General features: G+C 45.6%; 1 protein-coding gene across 1 annotated transcript in view; it reads left to right on the top strand.

The window, feature by feature from the left end:
* The window catches only part of Csmd2 (CUB and Sushi multiple domains 2), a 633,859-nt gene that overhangs the window by 581,522 nt on the left and 27,024 nt on the right, over nucleotides 1–25,313 (top strand). The window contains exons 52-59 of the mRNA XM_029561678.1: nucleotides 2,032–2,217; nucleotides 3,237–3,431; nucleotides 4,870–5,043; nucleotides 6,485–6,658; nucleotides 12,503–12,676; nucleotides 14,870–15,058; nucleotides 17,445–17,618; nucleotides 22,931–23,113. Coding sequence (XP_029417538.1) covers nucleotides 2,032–2,217; nucleotides 3,237–3,431; nucleotides 4,870–5,043; nucleotides 6,485–6,658; nucleotides 12,503–12,676; nucleotides 14,870–15,058; nucleotides 17,445–17,618; nucleotides 22,931–23,113 — 1,449 coding nt within the window. The remainder of the gene's footprint in view (nucleotides 1–2,031; nucleotides 2,218–3,236; nucleotides 3,432–4,869; nucleotides 5,044–6,484; nucleotides 6,659–12,502; nucleotides 12,677–14,869; nucleotides 15,059–17,444; nucleotides 17,619–22,930; nucleotides 23,114–25,313) is intronic.

Below are 25,313 nucleotides of genomic sequence, written 5' to 3'. Positions count from 1 at the left end.
GCTCTCCTGAGAAACACATACAGTGACCCTTTGTAAGTGGAGAGTGTTGGACTTGAGAGACAGCTCAGTGGTTAAGAGCACTGGCTGCTCTGGCAGAGGACCTGGGCTCAATTCCCAGCACCCACATGGTGGCTAACAACCATCTGTAACTTCAGTTCCAGGGGATCCGACACCCTCTTCTGACTTCCTCAGGCACTGCACGACATGAGTGCACTTATATACATACAGACAATACATTCACACACATAAAATAGAGAGTATTAATCCTCCACAGCCACCCTCTCTTGCACAGCTCAGGTGTGGAAGGACCTGGCAGTTGGTTTGTTCTCTATGGCTGCTTCCAGGCTGTGGTTTCTCCCCAACTCCATTAGAACTGTGTACTCCCCTGGCCTTCTCCTGCCCCTCACTGCTAGCTCTCCGTCTCAAATCCATCTCTGCACCATCTCTCCCACAGACACCTCATCCCACCAACAGCGTCAAACACTTTGTGCTTTTACCTTCCTACCCATAGCATGCCTCTTACCTCTGGACTGTTGAGCTATCTTCTGCTTTCTCAGCTGTCTACATGAGCTGGGCCACACCAAGTCTGTGAAAAGGGACTGTTTGCCAGTGCCTCCCCCAAGTCCCACTCTCCAAAGAGAACATCCATGGACACCTAGTACTTCTGTCCAGAGAGTGCAAGGAAGCAAGAGAGTTAGTTTATCTGATACGATGGTTTGGCTAACCTAGTCCCACTTTGACTCAAGGTCTTATTATCTGGACATTAAATGAACCTCGCGTTTAACTCTCCCTACTTCCTCATTCATTCTGAGCTCCTAACTGATCCTCTTTAGGTTCAACATCCAGCCTTTGAATCCTTCCATCTTGGATTCCAGCCACCTACCTCTGGACAGTCAACTTTCCCCATATCATAATGGACTCCTAGTCTCATGTGTCTTCTTAGTTCTAGACGTTTTAGCAAGGCACCATTGTTAGCCAGTATTGAGGGCCATTCCTCTGCCCAAGGTTACTCCAGATCTAAGGGAAGGAGGCCTGAGCTCTCAACTAGGGGTGGTACGTGAGAGGTGGCAGTGAACACTCTGACTCTCTTTAATCTTTCTACCCATATCTTCCTCCAATAAATATATAAAATCAAAGACCTGGCCGCAGCATTGCAGGTGTCCAGAAGCATCACCTTGAGGCTCCTTTTCTTTGAAATCCTAAGCCCGTGCTGTTTTTTATATGCCATGTCTTGCCATTTCTTGTTTCAATGTTGTTTTTGATGGGGAATGCCCTGAAGTAAACTTCTCAGAAAGGAGTCATGAGCAGTAAGCCTCTAAATGTGTGAAGGTGTCCTTAGCTTTCCCTCATATATGCTTAGTAGGGTGACTAGATAAAATCCTCAGTTGTAAATCATTTCATTCACAAGTCTGAAGGCTTTGTTCGGTTTCTTTGGGCACCTGGAAGGTGGGCACCTGAGCCCCGTCCTTCGTAGGGTCCCCCACCTCGCTCAGTGGTGCTCTCTGTACCCCCTGCTGCTTTTCAACCTTGTGTCTTTCTTCACCTCCTGGAAATTTTCCTGAGGATAGTTCCATCAACCCATCCCACCTGCTTTCTCTTCTCTCTTTCTGGAACTCCAAACAGTTGGATGTTGGACTTCCTGGACTGATCCTGTTTTTAGTCCTTTTCTCTCGTTTTCACTCTCTGTCTTTTGGGCCTTTGTTCTGGGAAATTTGTTGTTTTAATATCTAATACTTTTACTTGCACGCATTTTGACAATGTGAAAAAGCCTCTCCTTGTTCTTTCTTCAAAACACTCACTTATTCCATGAATATGCGTCACTTGATCTCGACATACCCTGCTCAACAACCCCCAATCTTCTGCTTCCTGAATTAGCTGTTTCCTGTGGGGGCTTTTCTCTGCCCACCCTATTTTTTAGTCTTATTTTTACCATGTCGATGCTACTGGTTTCCTTCTTAAGTGTAGTAATGTTTAATTTTTCATATTTTTAAAGTAAAAGAAACACCTGTGACATCCTTTCTCCTTTGCCAGCTCTTTCCTGCGGCCTTCCTGATGCACCCAAAAATGGAGTGGTGTTTGGCAAGGAGTACACGGTGGGGACCAAGGCTGTATACAGCTGCAGTGAAGGCTACCACCTCCAGACAGGTGCCGAGACCACTGCCGAGTGCCTGGACACGGGCCTGTGGAGCAACCGCAATGTCCCCCCACAATGTGTCCGTGAGTTCTGAGGCCGTGGATGCAGGTGTCGGGGGGTTGGGGGCTAGGTTGAAGATGAAAAGATTCCTTCTTGGAGGGAGCTCAAGGCCAGCAGTGGAGCCAAAGTCTGCACATGGAGGCCAGGGGACTCAGGAGGACAGGGGCGTTGAGGCTACCAACCATGGTCCCCATTACAAGTTATGCTCAGAACACTGAGGGACCACCATGCCTTGAGATATTTCCATAAATCACCACAGAACTTAGAAAAGTCCCTGTCTACTCCATTTTAGATGGGGATGCTGTCAGAAAGATGCATGAACATTCCTTAATCATGGAACTCTGAAGTGACAATTTGGGGGTCAGAAGACAATTTGACAACCTAAAGGGCCTTATTTAGTCCAGCGATACAGGTTTTGATTTTGTTTTCTCTATGCTCTGCTTCATAATGTGTATATAAATTACTTCTTAAGAGTCTAAAAATCAAGAAATTTTAGATAGATATCCAGACTTATGGCTTGTCTTGAAAAAATTATTGTCCCCAGCTGGGCCTGTAGCTCAGTTGATAAGGGTGCTTGCCCAGCAAACAAGACGACCTGGCCTTGATCTCTAGCACTGTATAACCTGGGTGCGGTGGTGTGCGGTTGTAATCCCAGCACTCCAGAGGTAGAAATAGGAGGATCAGAAGTTCAAAGTCATTCTTATCCTGAACTGTATGAGACCCTGTCTAAAAGAAACAAAGCCATCAATGAAAAAACAAAGTCTGACCAAATGGAATAAGCAGCCTACATCTGGTAAGCAGTGCTCCCAGGATGCACGTCTTGCCTTTCTTATTTGATTATTTCATTTTGGCAGATCTGTACTCCCAACTTGCAGTATCCTCCTCCCCAACCTCTTCGTTCATTTACTAAATCTGCCTAGGAACCGAATGTTCCTGGATTCTTCATTCCTGCATCAAGTCCTCTCAGTCCCCAGCTCTAGATTCCTGCAAATTCTTCCACAGCTACTTAGCTAATCTTCTTTCCTTCTCCTCCTTCCCTCAGCTGTGACCTGTCCCGATGTCAGCAGCATCAGTGTGGAGCATGGCCGTTGGAGGCTCATTTCTGAGACCCAGTACCAGTTCCAGGCTCAGCTGATGCTCATTTGTGATCCTGGGTACTACTACACCGGCCAGAGGGTCATCCGCTGCCAGGCCAATGGCAGATGGAGCCTGGGGGACTCTATGCCTACCTGCCAAAGTAAGCCCAGGAGAGGAGGGCGGGCCTGTTAGCACACTGCATTCTACCTGAACCATGTCAGCCATGAAGTGAGTTGAGGGAGGCAGTGTCCATGGATTGAAGTATACCCCTTTTTGGACACTCGCCTACAATCAGAAGCTGGGGACATGCTTGCTACTTCACAGGGTGTCAATTTATGAAAAAGCTGGCTTTTAATAAGCTGTCCAGCCCAGTACACACCAACTCATTTATTCAACATTCATTAGACCCCAGCTATGTGTCAGGTACTAGAAAGGTACAAAGATTAAAAGAACGTGGCTTGACTGAGGAGATAAGTCAGTGGGTAAAAAGCTTATCATGCAAGTGTGAAGACCTGAGTTCAGATCCCTGGAACCTATGTAAAAGCAGCATGTGGTGGTGAACACATCTGTAATCCCCAGGTTCCTACAGCGAGGTGGGAGGCAGACAGGAAAAATCCCTGGAAGTTTATGGGTCAACAGCCAGCCTGACTTAGGCAATTAAACTGTTGCAAACAAAGTAGAAGGTGAGACACCCAGAGGTTGTCCTCTGACTTCCACACGTGCACCATAACACTAATGCAGCCTCCTCCTCTGTTCCCACCCACCCTCACACACCAGGATTTAAAACAAAAAGTGTAACTTCTGCCTGCCTAGAATCTTATGGTTTATTGGGGAGACAAGACAAAAAAGACAATGTAGTGTTTGATAAGATCTGCAACTGGGATATTTATCGGAGGAATGAGGACAGCAAGAAGGACAGGCCACCTAAGCCAGTCTGCCCCTCCTCCATTGTTAATTGCTTTTCTTTGGTTCTTTGACATGGTCTCAAAAGCCAGTGGTCCCCAAGACAGAGGTGGATTAGGGCGTGCTCCTGGGGTAATCTCAGGAGGGAAGGGAAAGGCACGGGCTCCACAGTGACAGAGTAACAGTCACACATGTGGACCAGCCTCACTGCAGTGCAGCCTTGACGATCAGACCTTACTTGGTACATCAACCAGAGGCTGTCAGCATGCTCTGTTGAGACAGGGTGTGAGGCTACCACTAGGATCAGCAGGAAAGGACAAGACTTATATCAATGTCTGCCCTGAGCAATGAGTAACACACCACAGATTCGTCATCTCTTCCTAACCATGGTGCTACCTCAGCCCCCTGAGGACTTCTTAACAAACACACAAGCCTAAGCCTGATCTCCAGAGACTGGGGGTTACACATCTGGAGTGGAGCCTGGGCACATCAGCAGCTCCTCCAGGGCTTGTGGGGACACCTAAGGTAGGGCATCACATCACATGAGCCAGTGTCAGCACGTTCTGGTCATATGCTAGGAGAGGAAGGTTAGGCAGGTCTTGTTTTGGTTATTATTCTCATTCATCAGATGCACCACCACATCTTCTGTCCCCGCTCTTGGGACTGGCTTATTGACCATTTTTTGATCTTTTCAGTCATCTCCTGTGGAGAGCTCCCCACACCCCCAAGTGGACACCGCATTGGAACGATGTCTGTCTATGGGGCGACCGCCATCTTCTCCTGCAATTCTGGATACACGCTGGTGGGCTCCAGGGTGCGGGAGTGCATGGCCAGTGGGCTCTGGAGCGGATCTGAAGTTCGCTGCCTTGGTGAGTGGCTTCCCCAGGCCCACCCTGCCCGCCTACTCTCAAAAAGTACTTATTCCAAGCATCAACTGTCAGGCATCTACCAAGACTAAAACCCTTTATGGGGAACTCAGAAGAAAGAACTTCAAGTCTGATGAGACTGATCTCTCAGTTCACATTCTAATCAGAAAAACAACCCATCTTACTAGCCCTTGCATGATGAATTAGCCCTGTCTTCCACTCTACAGATACCCATTCCTGTAATGCACCTAAAATAGCCTTTCTATTATATATTAGAAAAGTATTTTAAAATATATATGTATGCATGCATGTAAATTATAATACACACATTTTCATATACTAAGCAAATGACATAGCATGTAACTGTGAGCTTGAAGAGGAGAAAATTCTCATCTTTCCCATGGTTCATGTACTTCCTGTCTGGGCTTTAGGTTCTAAGTTTTCTCTCTACTCTTTTCTGGGGCCTCTCAGTTCCTAAAGAAGATCTCAGCCAGCCACACAAACCTAATGGAGGTTGATGATCTGTCCCTGGTACACATGTTGGTGGGCTCCAGGATGTGGGAGTATATGGCCAATGGCCACTGTCTTGGGGACAGTTATAAGTTATTGCTACATAAAACCAAAGAGTTCTAAGGAATGCCAGGAATGTATGGTACCCAAGCTTCACTTAATAGAAACAACGCTCTGAGGTGCCACTCAAAAAGGAGTTTGGCCCAACCATCTGTGTGTGACTGTTTCCAACAGGACAGGTTTTGACAGCCTTAATTAGACAGGGGTGCTTTTTAGGTAGTAGATACTCAGGCCCCTGTGTTAGCTTTCCAGCACTATGACAAAATGTCTGGGATAATGAGTTTATAGAAAAGAAAGGTTTATCTTGGCTCACAGATTCAAAGGTTTCAGTCCATGATCACTTGGCCCCCGTTGTCTTTGGCTATGATGAAGCAATGTATCCTAGCAAGAGTGAAAGACAGAGGAAATCTGCTTTACAGGGATGACCTAGCTTCCACACCACTCTCACACACACGCACACACACACACACACACACACACACACACACACATTTTTTTCTGCCTCCTGGTAGGCACCAAGCCTTCAACACAGAGGGCTATGGGGACTTACTCAAACCATAGCAATCCCAGAGACAGGTAACAGTGATAACTTCCCACCTGTGCAGTCACAGAAACCAAAGCTCAGTAATGGATGGCTATTTGGAATGCAGCTTTGACACTACAGGTCACCGAGCCCTCAACACCACTTCTATCACATCCAGGATTCCCAAAGTCACTCCTGGTTCACTGTTTTCCAGGGGAAGGTGGGAAAATAAAGGGTGGCTGGGTGCTTGGTCCTCTTCCCCACCACTCCTCTCTCTCCTGCCCCACCCCAGCTCTGCCTCACTTTCTAGAAGTCCCTCTTTGACTCACTGTCTTTCTACATCCCACCAAGCTGGGCACTGTGGGACTCCTGAGCCCATTGTCAATGGGCACATCAACGGGGAGAACTACAACTACCGGGGCAGCGTGGTGTACCAGTGCAGCGCCGGCTTCCGCCTGATCGGCATGTCTGTGCGCATCTGCCAGCAGGATCATCACTGGTCGGGCAAGACCCCGTTCTGTGTGCGTAAGTATGTCATCCACTCTCCCTAGTCCTGGGGCTCAGAGTCAACATGGACTTCCTCCCTTTTTCTCTTGGTTATGTTAGCTGGAGGTTTTGTATATTTGTTCTTTTTTTCCCCCCAAGGATATCACTACATCTACTGCTTATGGGTCTCTGTGTCATTAATTACGGTCTTATCCATTATTATTTCCTTGTGATTTCTTTTGATTGACTTTTTTGCTTGTTTCCTAGTTTGGGGCTGAGTACTTAATTCATTTATTGTCATTCTTTCCTTTTGTGTTATATTTATGAACATAAGTATTTTTTATTTTATTTATTTGTATGTGTATGAGTGTATTGCCTGCATATATGTGAGTACACCTGTGTTGTACAATGCCCATAGAGGTCAGAGAGGATGTTGGATTCCCTGGAACTGGGAATAGTTGTTAGCTACCATGTGAGTGCTGGGAATTGAACCCAGGTCCTCTGCAAGAGCAGCCAGTGCTCTTAACCACTGAGCCATCTCTCTAGCCCCAAAGCTGTGAAATTTCTTCTCAGCTGTTTTAATTATATCATACATATTAATAAGTGATGTTTATTATTTATTAAAAGTTTTGTAATTTGGCACTAATTGCTTCCTTCCACCTGAAAGATTTTAATAGAAGAAATTTTTCAATTTTCTAAACCAAAAAGTCTTTTTTGCTTTTTTTTTTTTTTTTTTTTTTTGGTCTTTTTGAGACAGGGTCTCCCTGTAGCCCCAGCTGTACTGGAACTCACTATGTAGACCAAGCCAACCTTGAATTCACAAGGGTCCGCCTACCTCTGCCTCCCAAGTGCTGAGATTAAAGGCATGCGCCACCACGCCCGGCCTTTTCCTCTTATTTTATATTTGTTGTACACAATATTTCCGTTTCATTAAGCTTACTGGTGCTTCCTTTGTGACTTAATGTTTGATCAATTGTTATAATGGTCCATTTTGCTGTAATTCTACCATATATATGAATATATACTCCTAAGATACATACTTTCTAAATCGTGCCCTCTATGTTCTTCCTTACTGTTTTGCCCATTTGACCTGTGTTCTGAAAAATGTGTTTAAAGTTTTCTGTTGTCAGTGTGTTTCTAATTTTCCTTACATTTCCTCTAGGTTCTACTATATAAAGGCAGTTGCTGTGTCATTTGGTGCATAGAGATTCAGAGTTGTTATATCTCCATTGCAAATTGTGACTTTTGGTCTTTAAAAATATCTTCTTTATCACTCCTAATATTTTTTAGCTTGGTTTTTACTTTTCCAGCTTTCAGTTTTAGAACGTCAACTAGCATGCTTTGACCATCCCCTGAATAACAGGTGCATGTCTGAAATGAAATGGGGTTCTTCCATGAAGCATTAAGTCTGGCTTTGCCTTGTGAGCCCACATGAAAATCTTCTGTTAGTAGGTTAAACTCATTCATGTGTAATGATACATCTTATATGCTTGGTCCTAGTTCATGCTTTATGTAATTATGATGTTTTCTTTACTTTTTTTCCATTTCTTTTGCCATTTAAGAAAATTTGGATCTTTGCCTGTTGTTTACTTCTGTCCTCTTAAAATTTTAAAGCCATCAGTTCCCTGGTTTTTTATTTAACCCTTTATTATCTAGTTTACCAATGTAAGTGTCCTTAGACTTTCACATATTGATTGTACAGAAATCCATGAGCTTATTCTCTGCTCTGTTCCCCTCTTCTGTCCCTCGTTTTCTGTTGCATTATTTCCACTTTGTCAGGATGTAAAACATTTATCATATACTTTATATATTATGATTCTATTCTTTCCCCCACTTTTTCTTTACTCTTAGATCTACAATTAAACATGTCACCAACACTGATGAAGTTTTTCCAGTTATCTCTTATCAACGCCAAGTTTAGCCTCTAGTAGAATTTTTAAAAATTATTATTTTTATTTTATGTGTATGAGTGTATTGCCTGCGTGTATGTGAGTGCACCTGTGTCGTGCAATGCTGTGGAGGTCAGAAGAGGGCTTCGGATTCCCCTGGGACTGGAGTTAAGGACAGTTTGTAACCACCATGTGGGTGCTGAGAATTGAACCTGGGTCCTCTGCAAGAGCAGTCAGTGCTCTTAACCACTGAGCCATCTCTCCAGCCCCCAGCCTCTAGGAGAATTTTTAATAAGATCCTTTGCAGAATGTGTTTGTTATCATTGGTGATGGTGTGGTTTTTGTTGTTTTGTTTGTTTTGTTCTCTTTTATTTTGTTTTTTCTCTGTCTGTATGTGTGGTGCTGGGAATTGAACCCATGACTTTATGCACAATAGACTTTCTTACTGAGCTATACCCCCAGCCCTTGGCATTTGGGTATCTTAGGACAGGGTCTCATTGTGTAGCCCAGACTGGTCTCAAGTTTGCAATCCCACTTCCTTCTGAGTGCTGGGATAACAGCACAACCACCACATACAACGTTCTTGCATGTTTAAAACTGTAAACTGGTTTTTCTGTACCCAATAACTTGAAAAGTGGCTAGATTGGACATAAAATCCTTGTTCATATGTTATTTCTTTGATTTTTCTTTAAAAAAATTTAGTACATTATTTTTGCTTTCTCTGTGTCTCTCTATGTCTCTCTGTGTCTCTGTGTGTGTGTGTGTGTGTGTGTGTGTGTGTGTTACCTTAGTGCTTATTTAAGCATGCTTTGGTACGCATGTGCATAGTGAAATGATGACAACAGTTAGATCAATTAAAATATTGTTCTGTCATCTGCTCTCCTCTGGGTGTATGTGGTAAGGGCACCTGAGATCTACTCTCTTGGGAAATTTCCAATATACAGCATAGTATCATTAACTATAGCCATGGTGCTGTGTATCTATGCACATACCCATCCTGTATCACTCCATCTTTTCCATCTTTGAACCCTTGAACCAGCATCTTCCTTTCCCCCTTGACACTGGCCCCTACTAGCCACCATTCTACTCCACTTAAATATTCACTCTTAGAATTACAGTATTGGGGGCTGGAGAGATGGCTCAGTGGTTAAGAGCACTGACTGCTCTTGCAGAGGACCCGGGTTAAATTCCTAGCACCCACATGGCGGCTACGAACCGTCCTTAACTCCAGTTCCAGGGGAATCCAAAGCCCCCTTCTGACCTCCGTGGCATTGCAGGACTTGGGTGCACTCACATACATGCAGGCTACACACTCATACCCATAAAATGAAAATAATAAATAGAAATATTTTTTTAAAAAGAAAGAATTACAGTATTGGGGCTGGAGAGATGGCTCAGCAGTTAAGAGCACTGGTTGCTCTTGCAGAGGACCTAGGTTTGGTTCCCAGCATGCACATGATGCCTAACAACCATCAGTAACTCCAATTCCAGGGGATCCAGAGCCCTCTTCTGACCTACACAGACATTGCATGACATGGGTGCACTCACATATATATGCAGGCAATAAACTCATACACATAAAAATAATAAAATATTTTTTAAAAAAGAATTACAGTATTAAAATAAATAAAAAGAATTACAGTATTATCTTAATTCTATTCTTAGTAAGTTATTTGATAGTTTTCATGGGGGGATTCTGATTTTTCATTCTTTTTTTTTTTTTTTTTGGTTTTTTTGGACAGGGTCTGCCTTTAGCCCCAGCTGTCCTGGAACTCACTATGTAGACCAGGCTGGCCTTGAACTCAGAGATCCGCCTGCCTCTGCCTCCCAATTGCTGGGATTAAAGGCATGTGCCACCACGCCCAGCAATTTTTCATTCTTTAAAGACTAACATTTTCACTAGGCTATGCCTCAGCGTTGACTGCTCCATGACAGTTTCCCTGGGTATTTTGTGTGTCTGAATATGTAGGTTCCAGTCTTCACTTCCCAAGCATTTTCTTGGATTCTAGTTGTAAGTACTAGTTCTGGCTAACAATGCCTGGATTTCTTCTTCAATCCTCTGCTTCCAAACAATTCAAAAGTTTGTGGCAGTCTCTGTTTTGTGGGCTGCTGTAGACCTGGATTTTCTACTCTTTTATTTGTTCTTATTAATTTGCATTTGAGGGGGGGGGGGATTTAGAGAGCCACCATTATCCTCGGCTGCCTACAAGTAATTTGGAAAATTCTTTACTTTTTAAAGTTCCCTAAAGTGAGCTTTTATGTAAAATGCAAGGGATTTGTTCTTAACTGATATAAGGGAAATTTTGTTTTTAATCCTTCCTTTTCCCTTGGCTCCTCATATGCAGCAGTCCATTAAAAGATGAGACTCCCTGTGTAGCTCTTAGTGACTTCTTAAGTATTGCTTTACAGAAAGCCAGAGTTGTCCAGCATTCTTGCAGATATTTCTAAATAAAACATGTTCATTTCATCCCAAAGATTCAAATGCAAATGCCTGCAGGAAACTGGCATTTGGTGCTTTAAAGAGAGTTATATAATAGTGGAGGATGCTAGGGTCTGGATAGAGAATGTCTACCTGACCTAAAGATACTCGTTGTTAGACTTAGTTAAAAGTAACAGGTGAAAAGTTGGGATTTTCATCTCTGTGATGGACAGACCTGACATAAACAACTTAAAAGATTCATTTCAGTTCATGGTTTCATAAGTTTCCATCCATGATGGTAGGAGCTAAGCAGTTCACATCATGACGCCAGGAAGCAGAGAAAGGGAATACAGAAAGAAGCCAGGGCAAGACAGAGCTCTGGGGACAAGCCCTGATGACCTATCTCTCCTCCAGCTAGACCCAGCCTCTTACTTTTCACCATCTCCCAATTGTTATAATATTATCACTCCACCAAGGGATTAATCCATTTATTAGGTCAGAGCCCTCATGATCTGTGGACATGCCCTCACAGATGCAAGCAGAGATGTGCTTTTCCAATCTCCTAGGTGATTCTCTATCAACCACGTTGACAGTCAAAAGTTAACCATCACAGCTACCTAATCTAGTTTCTACCGATCCCCTTATTACCTACATTCTGCCCCACCACTTCCCTGTTCCAACCTGAAAAAAAACCTTCCCATAACAGGAACCCCTGGTCCTGAGCTATGATGCAGAGTCCTCTCTGAGCCCTGCTGCTGAGAGCTGCAGGGTAGGAGACAAGATATATCAAAGCTTTGGAGCAGAAGTCGGGGGGCACATGAGCCTGAGGGCATAGAGAGCTTGCATGAAAGTTACTCCTGTTATACTCAGACAGGGCCTGGGAGTAACTGGGAGGCAGTAAGCAGTGCAAACCATGCCACTGAAGACACACCAAGGTCAGCAGTGACCCCAGTCAGATGCTCTTCCCTCTTTACTTGACTTGTTGGTGTACCTGACATAGCTTGGCATGGTCCTCTTGGCTCCTATGACACTACTCTCACTGAACTTTGCTGGGCTCCACTTCTGACCCCCAACCCTGAATAACCTTTGCAGGCTTCTTTGTCTATCTGCCTTTAAAAGGTGGTGTTCCCAGCTGGGTGTGGTGGCACACACCTTTAATCCCAGCACTCAGGAGGCAGAGGCAGGCGGATCTCTGTGAGTTCAAGGCCAGCCTGGTCTACATAGTGAGTTCCAGGCCAGCTGGGGCTACAGGGAGACCCTGGCTCAAAAAGACCAAAAAAAAAAAAAAAAAAAGGTGGTGTTGCTGAGATGTTCCTCCTTAGACTTCTCTGTTTCGATGAATGGTTTTTAACCTTGGAATGGAGGGTCATGATCCTTTGCCAATGTGGTACAAGCAGCAGTTCCCTTACATGCTGGCTGCATGAACCCAACACTTGGCATAGAATGTTAGCACGTTCACAGATCTGCATCCCCAACAAAGCATGCCCCCCCACTCATCCCATCACCTCAGTGAGGATGGGGGGTGGGCCCTGTGGAATGGTAGGTGGGCTCACCTGTCTTCTGTTTTGGTTACAGCAATCACCTGTGGACACCCAGGCAACCCAGTCAATGGCCTCACTCAGGGAAGCCAGTTCAACCTCAATGACGTGGTCAAGTTTGTTTGCAACCCAGGGTACATAGCCGAGGGGGCTGCTAGGTCCCAGTGCCTGGCCAATGGGCAATGGAGTGACACGCTCCCCACCTGCAGAAGTGAGTCGCCCTTCCCGCCCAACTCCCCAAGACCTCAGCTTTCTGAGCTTCTGCAGCCCAGGAGCAAAAGCCACCAAATTCAGTCCTAATGTTATTCTGCCTTGGACACAGACTTGAGACAGAAAAAAGTCACAAATGGGGATTTTCTCAATCCCCAGATATGGCCAAGAAAAATTTCGTCATGGGTTCTATAAGGAAATCAAATGCTAGTTTCATCTTGTAAATCCTATTAGTTCATAGAACAAGAATTTATTATCATCATGTAAAGCCCCACCCATTCATACACACACACTCACACGCACACCACACACACACACACACACACACACACACACACACACACACACAAGAATTTAGAAGGAGTGTCATTGCCATACCTGCTCAATGAGATCAAGAACAACATTTTGAGCTCTCCTCCTGGTCTCAAAATTGTTGCTGTTGCTCTTTTGTAATCATATTCAGCAGATCCTAATGATGAGGAAATTTTGGAATCTAAGAGTGGTGATGAAGAGGCAGGGACAGAAGTAAAAGACACAAAGGAGAACCCAAAGACTCAAGAAGTAGCCTGGGCAGAGGACTGTTTGGACCATTCAGGAAGTAACCTCTAAGCTTTTAAGGGCTTCTTACAGCAGTATAGGGGTGAAATCTCTGAGATACTCATCAAAGAGTAAATACCTTAGGGCAAGGGAGGCAGCTTAGCCGGTAAAGCAGCTGCCTCACAAGCACGAGGACCTAAGTTGGACCCCCAGAACCCATGCCAAAGAAAAAGTAAGCCAGGTATGATGGTGTGCTTATCCTAGCATGGCAAAGGCAGAGACAGGTGGATCCCACGGGCTCCCGGGCCTGCCAGTCTAGCCCAAAGGCCAATGAGAGGCTGTCTAAGAGGAGGTAGACAGTGATCCTGAGGATGACATGTGAGGTTGTCCTCCAGCCTCCAAGTACATGTATAAACACACCCAAACATACACATACACAAATGCATATTGGTATATATACATACAAATACACATTTCTAAAATGTGGACATGCCTAAGAAATAACACCTGAGGTTATCCTCTGACCTCTACATACACACGCACTCAGATGCACACACACCCATACACATGTGTCCCCACATACACATAAACAAACACAAACAAAAAAATGTATATAGTAAAGTGAATATCTCACATCAAAGAGGAAAAAAGTGCCTGTAGTTCTCCTGCCTATCTTAATCTATGAATATGAGACTCAGGTAAGATGATAAATATAAAAGTACTGTTTTTAAAAATATGTTATCTAAAAAATATTTTATCTATTATTTTTATTTATTTTATGTGTATGAGTATATTTCCTGCATATGTGTAAGTGCACCCATGTTGTGCAATGCCCAGTGAGATCAGAAGAGGGAGTTGGATTCCTCTGTAACTGGAGTTATGGATGATTATTAGCCATGTGGGTGCTGGGAATTGAACCCAGGTCCTCTGAAAGAGTAATCAGTGTTTTAACTGTTGAGCCATCTCTCCAACCCCCTAAAGTACTGTTTGAAAGATTCTGTTTGAAAGCAAAAGTACTTATTATGGGTTATGAATAATATTGTATTATTCTAAACTAAAGCTGCTTTGGAAACTCCTGAGCATTTTAAAGTTAATTGAGTCCTCTGGGGTACTAATGTCTCCTTGAGATACTCATAAAAGTGATTAAAACAGTTTCAGAAAAATTCCAAGTACCATACAAACCAAGTCAGATGTGTCTATTTTACAATGGCTGTGCTTTGCTGAGAGAGCCACATTATGTCAGGGATCAGGCCTGCAGAGGCAAGACAGCCATGGCCTCGAGGTATTGAGACTTGTCAACCCAGGCTGCCCATCACCACTGGAACATGTCAGGCCAGGCTGGTAGACAGCACTAGAAGTTCACGCATGGAAATCCGAGAGAGAGAGTGGGGGGCTGAGTGGTCCAGAAGAAGGTGCAGGGTCCTCAGGGGAAGGCGATGGCCACCTGGACATGGGGGTTGAATCTGTGCCCATGTGACAGGCAGGGCAGAAGGGCTGCAGCATCAGAACCAGCGCTACTTCTTGGGCAGGATTCATTTTGGTCACCAGCTTTCGTCTGGAGACGTTATTGGGCTGGGCATAGTGTCTGTAAACCTCTGAATTCTCACTTCAAAGCTTGCTTGAGATCTCTGCATCTCACTGTCTCATTCCATTGCAGTCATCAACTGTACGGATCCCGGCCACCAAGAGAACAGCGTCCGACAGGTCCATGCGAGCGGTCCCCACAGGTTCAGCTTTGGGACCACCGTGTCCTACCAGTGCAACCACGGCTTCTACCTCCTGGGCACTCCTGTGCTCAGCTGCCAGGGAGATGGCACCTGGGACCGACCCCGCCCACAGTGTCTCTGTAAGTAGATCCATCTGTTCCAAGTGACTGGCGGATGGTACATGTCATAGAACTCCTCCCCTCTGTGTGTTCATATATGTGCGTGCATGCTGCGCTCTCCCAGTAGTCACTGGCTGTTCCTTGGACATCAGGGCCTTTCTTGAGCTCCTGTTGCAGAAGTGCCACACTAATTCACGTGCAGTCTCAGCCAGAGGCTGTTCCCCATCCTCGCTCGTACCGCCATGAACTTTCAAGGTTGCATAGCAGGACATCATGTCTTTATTTTACCCTTTTCTGGTTTTGCCAGAAACACAATATGTATCCATTACTTATCTTGTTGCCACAACAAAATATCTGACAAATGCAGCTTAAGGAAGGAAGGATTTACTTGGGCAAGACAGTTTGAAGGGACCATCCATCTTGGCAGGGAAGGCATAATGGTGCAAATTGAGGCTGCGGTCACATTGCATCCAGTCAGGGCGCAGGGAGATGGATGCTGGCATTCAGCTCCCTTTCTCCTTTTTATTCAGTCCAGGACCCCGGCCCACAGAACAGGCCGCCCACACCTAGGTGCCACCTGTCTTTGTGGGTCATAAACCTGTTGTAAGCCTTCCAAGTCTGGGTGATTCCATCTGAAGCCCTGCCTCTAGGTATACAAGGGAACTGAGACTGCTAATCACTGCCCACATTTCTTTGCTTGAGGACCCTGACCTGGCTGTCCAGCTCCGTGTACGGATAAGTGGTTTGGGGTTCTGAGTGGACACTGCCTATGCCAATCAAGTTTCAGAGCCTCCAGTGGCTTCAAATTGTTTGTATCCTAACAAGGCACCCCTGGTCCCCCGTCCTAGTCAGCATCCATGCCATGCCCTGTGCCTTGTCTGGATATAAATTATAGTGATGGCAAAGATCTCCCAGAAGACCCCAAGATTCAATCAAAATCATCATCATCTTCTTTGGAACTACTGCAACAGCTTCTCCTTCCTGTCTCACCCTGGTTTTTCCTCCATGCAGCATCCAGAATGTTCCTGGCACAGTGTGAATCAAGTCATTCCCTCCATTAGTGGCATAAAATCCTGCCGTGGCCTGGGCTCCCAGTGGCCCCCACCCTGGATCCTCTTCCACTGTTCCCTGGCTCATCTATTCCAGAAACCCTTTCATGCTCTTCCTCAAACACATTCTTGTGGTTTGAGTATGGACTGTCCCCAACAGGCTCACATGTTTGAACACTCAGTCTCCAGTTGGTGGCGCTGTTAGGGAAGGTTGCGGGACCTTGAAGAAAGTGGAGCCTCAGGGGCCCGACCTTGAGGTTCTGTAGCCTGGCCGCACTTTCTGTCCACTCTCCGCTTCCTGACTGCAGCATATACTTCATTGTCTTCTCCACAGTGATGAGCCAGATCCCCTCAGACTGTGAGCCAAAATAAACCCTAGTTCTTTCAAATTGCTTTTGTTAGCTATTTTGTGATAGCAAAAAAGAAAAGCAATATACGTACCAAGTTAGTTCTGGCCTCGGGCCATTATACCTCACATTCCCTCCTCCATAGTGTTCTTCCCCAGATGACATGCCCCTGGCCTTGTCACACTATTTAAGTCCATGTCACCTGCGCAGAGAGCTCATCCTGGACCACTCTATTCAAAAGCAGCTCCTTTGCCTCATCCTAAACACCTTTTCCCCTTTGCAGCTTTATTGTTTTACAACCCCACCCATTCACTGTCTTCTTTTTAAGCCTCTCTTCCTCCACTAGAATATAAGCTCCAAGAGTGATGGGCTTTATTCTCCAGGGCCCAGCACATAGTAGACACTCAATAAGTGTGTGCTGAACAAAGGAAAGTGTGGACCTGTAACAATCGGGAAGCCAAGCCCAGTGTCAGTGCCCTCACCCAGTACGTCTCCATCCCGGGATCCATCATCAATTAATCTTCTCACTGGTCTTCAGAGTTACACTTTGATGTTTCAAGAAAAGGAATTTCAGAGTGAAGGAGACATGGTGGGAACGATTGATGGGCCAATTTGAGATGCAAGGAAAAGAGCCAGTGAAGATCTGTGAGGACCCAGAGGCACAGCTTCTATTTTTAAAGTCTTGTGTGCTCTATGACCACCCTTCTGCTCAGGCACATCTTGGGTGTATCCTATGGCAGTGAGGAGATAGGGAGAAGTGAGCACAGGTAAAAGAACGGCAAGTGACTGGTGATGTGCTAAGGAGGTATTAGTCTTCGCTTGGCCGGTTTGAAAGCAGTGCGTTGAAGTGGGCAGGCTTGTTCTGCTGATAGCCCACGCATGAGCCAGCAGGAAGGTCACTCCAGTAGATATCAAGGTTTCCTCTCCTTCCCTACCTCCCACAGCAAGCATGTGTGGAGTGACGATGTCCATCCCCACAGAGCTGCTGAGATGTTCACTCTTTCCCCACAGTGGTATCCTGTGGCCATCCAGGCTCCCCGCCTCATGCCCAGATGTCTGGAGACAGCTATACTGTGGGGGCAGTCGTGCGTTACAGCTGCACCGGCAAGCAGACTCTGGTGGGAAATGCCACTCGCATGTGTGGGCTGGATGGACACTGGACTGGCTCCCTCCCCCACTGCTCAGGTATGAAATATGGTGTCAGGAAAGGGGGTTGATAGCTCATTGACTGGTAGGACCATTATCCGTTAGTACCAGCATACCACAGCTTTGAGGCCCTTAGCCTGACTCACAGAGAGATGGGAATCCCAACTGCACTCCAGCCCTTGGTCAGTGATGACCAAGCCCACAGAGCCAAGAGACTTCAACATTTGGAAAGGCACAACTTGGGGAATTCGACCCGTGACCTCAGCCCTATCTAGACAGCTAACTCCATGTGCTCCTGGGGACGAGCGTCCAGGTCCAGACCCACTCTTGTGATCTTTCCTTCCCTGTTTCAGACTCCTGGACCCCAGCCTGCTTCTTCTCTCTCATTAGGACCTACCCCAACCTGTCCCATATCCTGGCTGTCTAATGGGACACACAGTCTTCCACCCTGAGACACCAGTCCCCAGACATTTTCTATTGACTTCACTACTAGTCTCTATGAAGACTCGAAGTAGGAATTGCAGGGAACCCCCAGAGCTCCCGTGTCCATATTCTCCAAACCAGAAATGCATCTATAAAGTCCTGCTGCACAACAAATATTTGAAAGTGAATTGTGTCCCCAAGAACAGAAACCACCAAGCTAAAACGTGAGCTGACACAGCTCTGTATTCTTTGGAATGAGAGTACATGACCCTGCCCAGGAATCCTCCAGAGAATGGCTGCTTATGTAGCTTGAGGTTCCCCGGGGAGCCCACCTTCCCACTGAGTTCACTCTGTAGCCTTTCCCCTGCCAGATCCTTCCTAAAGATAAAGATCCCAGCCTCATCCTCACAGAGAAACCGTCTCCTGATAAGACACATGATTCTTCTTGCAGTTTAAGATTCCTAGAAGAGCCTGTCTACCAGCATTTAAGAATGTTGAATCCGATTTTCATTAGGTCTCTCCAGAAAGAACAGGGCTGCTGGTTTCCAGAACAATCCAAGACACAGCTCTATAGGACCAGCAGGACTTTGACCCTCAGCCTTGTGAAGCACATTGGCCCAGATAAGAGCTGGGCATGACTGCATACACCTTTAATCCCAGTACTTGGGAGGCAGAAGCAGGCAGATCTCTGAGTTCAAGGCCAGCCTGATCTATACAGTGAGATCTAGGCAAGCCAGGGCCACACAGTGAGACCCTGTCTTTTAAAAAGCCAGATAAATGTGGGCATGTCGCATACAAGAGTGGTTGATCCTGGTTTTGGCGTTGTTTTTTTTTTTTTTTTTTTTTGGTTTTTTTGGGACAGGGCCTCCCTTTAGCTCTCCCTGTAGCTCCAGCTGCCTGGAACTCACTCTATAGACCAGGTTGGCCTCAAACTCACAGAGGATCCACCTGCCTCTGCCTCCTGAGTGCTGGCACTAAAGGCGCGCACCTTTACCCTGAACAGAGGAAGGCCTGCTAACGGGCCCCTGACTGCTGTATTCTGAACTCCAGTGGAAGTGACTGGAGGACAGAATCAGAAGGGCAGAGCTGTGTGTGCTGAGGCCTCCTGGGTATCCACAGAGCAAGTTCCAGAAGGAAAAGGTATTTAAAAGAAGCAAATGGAGCCAATCACGCATTTGTCCATCCCTTTTGTGATAATACTTGTGTGCAGCTCTTCCTTCTAGACACTTCTCTGGGACAATGAGTGTTCTTTAAGTCTGTTTGGTCCATTTTGGGTATTTTTGTTCTCCATGGAAAGGGAAGTGTAGAGTAAAGGAGAAAGAAACCAAAAGAAACTTCAAGAACTTCCTACTCATTAGCACACAGCCATTCTTCAGGTCCCCAGTATAGAAATGAATGTTTCTTCTGGCCCAGAGAGTCTTTCCTTCTCCAGAGTTGTGCTAGCTACAAAAAATATTACAGAGATAGAGAACTAAGCTAGAAAACTTTCAAATCCCTATGACTCTGTAGTTTCAATGTTTGTGACCTCCTGCAAGTGGAAAGCCCTCTTTGGTAGCATCAAAATCCCCTAAGAGAAATTAAAATAGGTTGATACCTTGGGCATGAAAAAGTAGGCCAGAAAGGAACCTTGAGAGGACATGGAACCCATTCCCTAGAGGACCGGGACGTGCAGTCAGCCCTTCAATAATCCTGATTATTGAAGAATATCAAGCATTTTATTTCTCTCACATGCCCATCAAAGACGGCAGACACTCATGAGACCAGGATCATGAGATGGTCTTCTCGGTAACTGAGAAGATCATAAGCTGAGTCTTCTTGATAACCTCTAACCAAATTAGAAGAGAAGATATAAGTGCTCAGGCTGGGGAATGAGGGACTGGAGAGATGGCTCAGTGGTTAAGAGCACTGACTGCTCTTGCAGAGGACCCAGGTTCAGTTCCCAGCACCTGCATGGTGGCTAACAACCATCAGTAACTCCAGTTCCAGGAGATCTGACATCCTCTTCAGGACTCTGTAGACATTGCACATAAGGGTGTGCTTACATACATGCAGGTAAAACACTCACATGCATAAAACAAAAAATGAATCTAAAATAGTTTTTAAAGTAGCAAGGCTGGGGAATGAATGAGCCCTAAATACCTTGATAAGAAGAGAAGGTGTTCGGGAAGTAATTGAGGGTATGCGCCGATGGACCGAGTAGTCACAGCTCCTCCCTAGCTGAGTGAACCTTACTGACGCCTTTTGCAGAAACATCTGCTTCTCATATTCCTTATGACATGCAAGAATTCCAGCTCAGACTTTTGAGTCTCATCCTGTACAATCAATAACCCAGATAATACATAACAAAATTTCCTGAGCTTTAAGTCCTTAATCCCTGACCAAGGGTTTGAGACCCACTTCAGGTCTTTACCATCTCTGCCAATGTGCCTTTTCTGTAAATAGTCACCATCTTTGTATCTGTCCGCATGGAGCAGTGTTCTGCCCAGACTCCCTTATAGCACTGAAGCAGGCCCCCAACAGTACAGTGAGGGGTCGTCTCGCTGGAACTGCCTGGAGCTGGAACTGCCTGCTTACAGTAGTGTTGATTAGCTGAAGTCAGCTAGTCAATGTGGAGACTAAGCCACTCACCATCAGGGTGGGTCACCTGCAAGAGCCTCGCTTGCTCCATATACTTCACCCTGTCAGACTCTTAACAGACAAGAAAAACTAGCCAAGTGTAACAGGCTCTCTATTTTTTCAAATACTTCATTTGAGCTGGGTGCCTTTAATCCCAGAACTTGGGAGGCAGAGGCAGGCAGATCTCTGTGAGTTCAAGGCCAGCCTGGTCTACACAGCAAGTTTCAGACCAGCTGGGGCTACAGGGAAACCCTGTCTCAAAAAGACCAAATATTTCATTTGAAGGTTGAAGAGATCCCCTTCCTTGGAGCAGAATAGGGAACATGGGCTACTTCCTATTCCCACAGTCTGAGACTAGACTTAGAAAAATAATTCCAAGGCTAAGTTGCACGAGTCATCAAGGGTAAAAGGGAAAATATATGGGCCTAGTAACATTTTTTTTCCTCCAGAAAATCCAGTGTGAGCTCAGATGTTACCATTCAGTGCCCACACATGTGGGCTCATAGGGAGATAGATACTACTTTTCCATCATCCTTCTCCTTTGGGCTCCATGTGTCTCTGTAATAGGGAAGCTGCTGGTTCCCTCAGGCACTAAGTCCTGTGGCTCCATCTCCTGTTGTCTGTCCTCTTAGCTCTTGGATCCTTCAGCGCTCTCTTGAGCGGGTTTGTAAAATGTCAAGGTCTAGATAAATGTGGGAATGTAGCATACCAAAGGGACGGGGCCGAAATGAAGTGACAGGGTGTAGGGCATTCAGTCCATAGTTCGTGTGTGTATAATTTGTGAGTAGAGAATCCTCAATTAAAGGACCAGATTTAATCACCCCAAATAGTTATCATTTCCTCACAAGAACATAGTGGTATCAAAACACCACTTTACCCAACTATTGTTATTATTTATCAATTATTACTTCTCAGTTAAAAATGAAACTTTTAAAAAGTAATAGAGTCTGGAAGTGGTGGCACATGCCTTTAATCCCAGCATTTAGGAGGCAGAGGCAGATGGATTGCTGAGATTGAGGCCATCCTGGTCTGTACTGCGAGTTCTGGATCACCTGGGGCTACAGGAAGACCCTGTCTCCAAAAAAAGAAAAAATTCAAACAAAAAAAAGTAATAGAGCAAAGGGCCATTGAAATGGTTCAGGAGGTCAAGGCTTGTCGCCAAGCCTGACAAGCTGAGTTTGATCTCCAGAACTCATATGGTGGAAGGAAAGAACTGACTCCTACAGGCCATCCTCTGACCTGCACACACATGCGCGTGCACATACACACACACACGCACACATGATAGGTAGGTGATGATGGATGGATGGATGGATGGATAGATAGATAGATAGATAGATAGATAGATTGATAGATTGATAGATGAAAGAGATACAGGTAGATGATAGATGATAGACATAGATAGATAGATAGATAGATAGATAGATAGATAGATAGATAGATGATAGATAGATAGATAGATGATAGATTGATGATAGATAGATAGATTGATGATAGATAGATTGATTGATTGATGATAGACTGGCTCCTTGCAACAAAGATTAGTAGATAGATGACAGATAGATGATAGATAGATAGATAGATAGATAGATAGATAGATAGATAGATAGATAGATAGATAGATAGATGATAGATAGATGATAGAGAGAAAGAGATTTTTAAAAAGTAATAGAAGATAAGTAAATAAAGGCTGAGATCAAGCTCAAGCTAAGATCAAGTTGGAAGGTAAAACCAGGTTAAGGAGCTTGGGTTTTGTTTTCTCAATCAATACCAAGATGCTCCCAAAGATGTTCCTGCAGGAAAGAAACAAGGCCAATGATTATTCATTTTTGAGCTTGGAGGCTTAAACTCAGAGAGATTAAGAAAAAAAGACTTTAGTTGGGAGACACCTGTAGTCATTCGGGCTAAGATGTGGAATGAGTGTCTAAGTCATCAAGGAATGGTCCTGAAGGTAGAGAGGGCACCGTGAGTCAGCAGCTGTGGTGAGGGGATAAGGTGACAAGGGAAACAGGAGATGTGCAGCTTGGACCATTGGAGTTCCAGCCTGGCAAGCGCTCCCCATCCTGTGTGGCTCCCAGGGACTTAGCCAGGGCCTCATATCAATGTGTTCTGACCACTGTAGTGAGGGAGAACCTGTCCAAGCACTATGGGCTGGGCGTAGTCCTTTGTCACCTCCATCATCCCTACGGCCCACTACTTCCCCTCAGCGACAGTCCATCTCTTTCCCTCTTTCAGACCTCTGAGACCTTTTCTTCTATAAAAATCAACAAACAAACAAAACCCCTCAGGATTTGCTGTGTTCTCTTCCATAGGAACCAGTACAGGACTTTGTGGTGACCCAGGGATCCCAGCCCACGGCATCCGTCTAGGAGACAGCTTTGCCCCTGGCAGTCTGATGCGCTTCAGCTGTGAAGCTGGTCACGTGCTCAGGGGATCTTCAGAGCGAACATGCCAAGCCAATGGCTCGTGGAGTGGCTCCCAGCCTGAGTGTGGAGGTAATGTATGTGACAGTTCTGCCTCTCCCCGCTACCTGGCTCCAGAATACTCCTCCTGCTCCCACTGGGACCCCTGAAGGCCTGCCCTTGCAGAGAAAATTCATGGCCCCATGGATTGTGATCATCAACAGATAGAGCATATTCATTTTCTTTTTCTAAAAAAAATATTTTATTTTTATTTTAGTGTATGAGTGTATTGCCTGCATGTATGTAAGTGCACTGTGTCGTGCAATGCCCATGGAGGTCAGAAGGAGGTGTTGGACTCCCCTGGAACTGGAGTTAGGGACAGTTGTTAGCTACCAAGTGGGTACTTGGAATTGAACATGGGTCCTCTGCAAGAGCAGCCAGTGCTCTTAACTGCTGAGCCATCTCTCCAGCCCATGTTCATTTTCTTTAGTAATCCAAAAATCACTCCTACCCTTATCTAAAACTGGGGGTGGGGGGGGAGACAAAATTAGCCCATTGATTAATTTTCCCTGTAGTTTAATTCAGTAACTATGTACTAAATGTTGTGGCTTGTGTTGTGCTGGGAACATGGTGGTGACCAGGACAGACCCAATGTATAGTTTGAATGTCTGCTTTCTCCCAAAATGCTTCAGTTGAACTCTAATCACTAAGATAATGGTGCTCTGGGAGGAGATTAGGTCATGAGGGTGGAGCCTCATGATGGGATCAGTACCCTTACAAAGGGGACCAGAGCATTCCTTTTCTCGCCTGCCATGAGAGAACACGGCAAAAAACCACCACCTATGAGCCTGAAAGCGGCTTCCCACACAGGGAATTTGCCAGCCCCTTTGGCCTCCCAGCCTACACAATGGCAAGAATGAATCTCCGCTGTTCTCAAGACTCACAGTTTATTTATGGTGCTGTGTTAAAGCAACCTGAACAGACCAAGACGCACATCCTGCTCTATCAGAGCCTCAGACTGATAGAAGAGATGCCAGACACTCAGAGTGCCAAAAGAAACAGGAATGCAGTTTAAATGCATCATCTAAGCCCTCAAGGACGTCCTCTGAAATAGCACCAATAGGGGACAGTCACTCCCAAATTTCTGGGGGGGGGGGGTATCTGTTTTTAAATGTCTCTCTCCAGAATCCAACTTTCTGCAGCTTCTCCCCAGATCTCTCTGTTTTTTAATACAATGCAGCCTGCGTAGCTCTGTGTTAGTCAGGAGCTCGTTTTCACAGCTGAGCATTAAGCAAGAAGATGCAGAATTTGGTGGAGATCAGATGAAATAATCATCTAGGAGGCTGGGGGTTGGGATAGGGACACCGGTCACTGCCAGGCAGCACTGAGTGCTCCTGTGTGTTGAAGAGTCAAGTCATTCAACAAGGCCGTTCACCTCCAGGCCATTCCTTCAGCCATGTTTTCCCACGTGGATGCAACCACAGAATACACTGGAATTAGTGTTGAGGTTTCACCAGGCAATTGACAGAGTGTGGGAGACATTGTACACACCTTTAATCTCAGCAGAGGCAGGTGGATCTCTGTGAGATCGAGGCCAGCCTGGTCTACATAGCAAGTTCCAGATCAACTGGGGCTACACAGAGACCTTGTCTCAAAAAAAATGACATTGGCAGTTGTGGCAGTTGGCAGTGAGCAGGCAGACAGGAAGGTGGAGGCAGGACAGTAGTTGGGGTGAATCTCCATGTCTAAACTGGCCAAAGAAGGAGTGTTTTATAGACAGAGTAGGAGACAGTGAAAAGTGGTAGGATCAACGGAACATAGGTTCTCATCCAACCAAAAGTCACAAAAGAGCTAGTCCAGGGGAGCAAGCTGGAGAGAGAAGAGGCAGCAAGCCATGGGCAGCGGGCAGCCGAGCTAGAGTGGTCCAGAAGAGCGAGCTGAAGTCCTGAAGAGGTGAGCTGAGGCATCCTGGTCTGGAGTCAGAGGACACCAACCCTGGAAATGAGACCAGTGGAGTTAGAGCCCCTTCCTGCTTATCTCCCCAAGTCCTGCCTTTCTAGAGATGCTATTTGCAAAGTTGGTTTTATGGCTATATCAAGAGAGGCTTGTGGTACTGAGAAAGTGTAATAATGAATGGGAGAATTTAGTGCTTTCTTAAACACCTCCATGGCCTGGGGCCCCTTTAATGACATTCAGCTCCTAGATGGAGTCAGCCCCGTCAGCAGGGTTCTTGACAGAAACTGGGCAATTAAGAGCTTGACTGGAAGTGAATATTTGGGAAGGGAAAGAGCGG

This window comes from Nannospalax galili, unplaced genomic scaffold, assembly GCF_000622305.1.
Source record: "Nannospalax galili isolate Female #2095 unplaced genomic scaffold, S.galili_v1.0 scaffold473, whole genome shotgun sequence".
In the NCBI taxonomy this organism is placed as follows: Eukaryota; Metazoa; Chordata; class Mammalia; order Rodentia; family Spalacidae; genus Nannospalax; species Nannospalax galili.
This window is presented reverse-complemented; position numbering and strand designations above follow the sequence as displayed.